Genomic DNA, 4,054 nt, shown 5'->3' with positions numbered 1-4,054 from the left:
GTCTATAGATTTGATATTATTCTCATCAGATTGCCACAGTGATATGGCATAGATTATACAGAAAAATTCATATGGAGGCTAAAACAGTTAAAAATATTAGGGAAAGTAATACAAATATGAATATACATAATATCAAGCACTTTTAGTGCTTGAAAAATATGTAAGGAGGAGTAATTTAGTGAGAACCAGACTCCTTCAAATGAAAGCAGCAGGGATTCTGTATGAAATAGAAACTTAGGGGAAAGAAGAAGCACTTAGGCAGAAAGTCAATTAGAACATGATTTTTCTGTAGAAGACAGAATTACTCATGTCTATAGCAGGAATCATAGAAAACATTTCCTTTTTTTTAAAATATATTTCATTCAGATTGGGAGGCTGCTCATGGAACCAAAGAGTTCACTCTAAAGCTAAGAATTTCAACAGAAGAATCATACCAGGAAATAGGCACCAGGAAAGAAAAAGTTCTCCATATATCCACTTTACAAGAAGCCTGGCAACATGATATTACATTAGAAAGACAGCAGAGCAATGAGGAAAAATATTCTTGGCAAATAAAAATAGCCCCCCAAAAAAGGGCAAATAAATTGAGAGGCTATAAATATAACAAATATGACAGAAGCTTTAGGCAAGGGCACATCTCTTTTGAAGGACAGAGATTATCTATAGGAATGAGTCTCCTTAAATGGGATACACATAGAAAGTACTTAAGAAGAGCCACTAACCCAAGAAAATATAATCGAATCCATTCAAAGAAGATATTCTCAAAGTATAATGAACATAGGAACTTCTTTAAACATAATTTAGACTTTTTTGAAAATTGGAGGCATGATAAAGAGAAGCATTATCAATGTAATGAATGTGGGAAAGCCTTCAGCCAGAGAACCAGTCTTATTCAATATCATAGAATTCAAACCTTATGAATGTAATGTGTGTGGGAAGGCTTTCCGAAGGAGCACAGGACTCACTCAACATTAAACAATTCATACTGGAGAGAAGCCATATGAGTGTAATGAGTGTGGGAAAACCTTCCGTTTGAATGCATATCTTACTCTACATTATAAAATTCACACTAGAGAGAAACCTTATGCCTGTAATGACTGTGGGAAGGCCTTCCAGAATAGCACATATCTTACCAGGCATCAGAGAATTCATACTGGAGAGAAACCATATGTATGTAATGAATGTGGGAAGGCCTTCACCCAGAATGCAGGACTTTCCTTGCATAAGAGAATTCATGCTGGAGAAAAACCATATGAATGTAAAGAATGTGGGAAGGCCTTTTGCCAGAGTTCCCAGCTTATTCAACATCAGAAAATTCATACTGGTGAGAAGCCATATTCATGTAATATATGTGGCAAAGCCTTCCACAGTAGCACATACCTTACCCAACATCAGAGAACTCATACTGGAGAGAAACCTTATGTATGTAATGAATGTGGGAAAGCTTTCACCCAGAATGCAGGACTTTCTTTGCATAAGAAAATGCATGCAGGAGAAAAACCTTATGAATGTGAAGAATGTGGGAAGGCCTTTTGCCAAAGCTCACAGCTCATACAACATCAGAGAATCCATACTGGTGAGAAACCTTATGTATGTAATATATGTGGCAAAGCCTTCTATAGCAGCACATACCTTACTCAACATCAGAGAATTCATACTGGAGAGAAACTTTATGTATGTAATGAATGTGGGAGAGCTTTCACCCAGAATGCAGGACTTTCTTTGCATAAGAAAATACATGCTGGGAAAAAACCTTATGAATGTGATGAATGTGGGAAGGCCTTCTACCAAAGTTCACAGCTCACTCAACATCAGAAAACTCACACTATGAATGTAATGAATGTGCTAGTACCTTCCGCCAAAAAAGACAACTTACTCAACATCAAAGCCTTCATACCGGAGAGAAATATGAATGTAATCTATGTGGGATGGTTTTTAGCCTGAGTAGAAACCTTGTTCTACATCAGAGAACTCATAGTGGAGAAAAGCCTTATGAATGTCACGAATGTGGGAAAGCTTTCCGCCTGAAGGCACGCCTCACTAAACATCAGACAATTCATACTGGTGAGAAACGCTTTGAATGTGACAAATGTGGGAAGGCCTTCCGCCAGAGGACAGGTCTTACAGAACATCAAACAATTCACAGTGGTGAGAAGCCATTCGAATGTCACGAGTGTGGGAAGGCCTTCCGCCTGAGAACACAGTTCATTCACCATCATAGAATCCATACTGGGGAGAAACCATATGAGTGTAACATATGTGGGAAAGCCTTTAGTCAAAGAACAGAACAAAATCGGCATTACAGAATACATACTGGAGAAAAACGCTATGAATGTAACGAATGTGGAAGGGCCTTCAGATTGAGCACACACCTTACTCGACATAAGAGAATCCATACTGGTGAGAAACCCTATGAGTGTAACAAGTGTGAAATGGCCTTCCGGCTAAAAGCACAGCTTACTCACCATCAGAGAATTCATACTGGAGAGAACTTTTAAGAGGATTGTGATTGAGGGAAAGTTTTCCTGCGGAATCCTTTATAAAATATCAATTATACTGATGAGAAAAAACTTGCCAATATAATAAATGTGGAATGCCTTTTCTCCAAAGCACAAAACTTAGGAAACATCAAGCAATTCATATGGAGAAACCTTATGAATATGATGAACTGAAAATTAAAGAATATGAACAAAAGTGGAATTCTCCCACATGAAGCCAGTCCTTTCCGGCTTTCTCATTGCAGCTCTTCTCAACCTTCTTCTTCAAATCTTGTGCCACCTAACTTCCCCAAACTGACTATGTAGTACAGTTGACCTAAACATAATACCTATTGATAGGTAAAATTAGCATATAAACTACAATAAGTATTGGAATTTGGAGGAAGGTAGAAATAATCGTTAGAGAAGCCACACAGCTGAAATGTGGACAGAGTTGAGATTAGAGAATTTATAAGTAAAGTTAATGCCAACTTTGTGCACATTTGAGCAAGTATGTACTTTTCACAAAGTACTCTCCACACTTGGTATTTAGAATAAAACCTTTTCCTATTCATTTGAAGTGTGGGTTTTTTAATGATGAACATTCAGATGGTTGTCAATCGTTTACATTTCTTTTGAGAATTGTTTGTATCCTTTTATTTCTTTGCTATTGGGGAAAGGCCCTTGGTCATGTTCCAGATTGTCCCATATATCTGCAGTATCAGACCCCTCTCAGAGATACTTGGCACAGTCAACCAAATACCTTATTGTAGATATGTTAAAATTTTGTTTGTAGGCAAGTTCTTCAATTTCATATAATCAGTTTACCTTATAACAGTAAATCTCACAATTATTTAAGGATTCATCCCTTGTCCAGTAACAATAATAAGAATGCAAAAGGAAACAACCCTTAACTTTCACTTGTGTAAATAGAATTAGCTTGAGCCCATTAATAGTCAAAAATCTACCCATCCTAGGCGTAGAAATGATGTAATCCTCACCTCCCTTAGTGGGGAGGGGAGACGAGTTACCCACACGTGATAATAAGTAACAAATCAAGAATAAGGGACTGCCCTTTGGGCAGTCCAAATCAATGTAGAAACTGCCATTTGTCCATTTGAATTAGAGGTGGACCACAGGAAGTGATGAAAGACACGATCTCTTTAAGTAAGTGAGTGAACTTCCTGTGGGGGCAGTTGCCGTCTGGAACTGGAAGAAGAAGCATCTCCTGAGACCACAGACAGCTTACACTCTATATTGTCACGTGGGTAAGTTAGGCTGACTTCCTTGGCCTAGCTGGGCCAATTCTAAACTCTGCCTATCTGGCTGTTGGGCCTTGTGGCTTACAGCTTCATTTATTAAGCTTTATAACCTTCTTCTCTCTCCGTCCAGGCCTTTGGCCTGGACTAGCCTCTCCCTTTCTCTTTATTCCTACTTTTTACCTACCAGATTGGAAATAAACTCCTCAACCCGATGATGACTTGGGTCTGATTTAATTACGGAATCAACCTGAATTGTTGATTCCTGGCGGCCACATATTTTAATATATATCTATAAATACCTAAATCTTCCTTTTT

The 4,054-nt window shown here is 38.0% G+C and overlaps 1 protein-coding gene across 1 annotated transcript; it reads left to right on the top strand.

Moving 5' to 3' along the window:
• Nucleotides 1-991: 991 nt before the first annotated feature.
• On the top strand, nucleotides 992-2,498 carry LOC123253982 (zinc finger protein 420-like; the record flags this gene model as incomplete). Its single annotated transcript, XM_044683057.1, has 2 exons — nucleotides 992-1,779; nucleotides 2,100-2,498. Coding segments are annotated over 2 exons (1,187 nt in total), but the record flags the coding sequence as incomplete, so codon positions are not given.
• Between the last annotated feature and the right edge of the window lie 1,556 nt (nucleotides 2,499-4,054).

The sequence above is a fragment of the Gracilinanus agilis genome, unplaced genomic scaffold, assembly GCF_016433145.1.
Source record: "Gracilinanus agilis isolate LMUSP501 unplaced genomic scaffold, AgileGrace unplaced_scaffold12423, whole genome shotgun sequence".
NCBI lineage: Eukaryota > Metazoa > Chordata > Mammalia > Didelphimorphia > Didelphidae > Gracilinanus > Gracilinanus agilis.
Note: the sequence above shows the minus strand (reverse complement) of the source record. Positions and strands in the feature narration are given on the sequence as shown.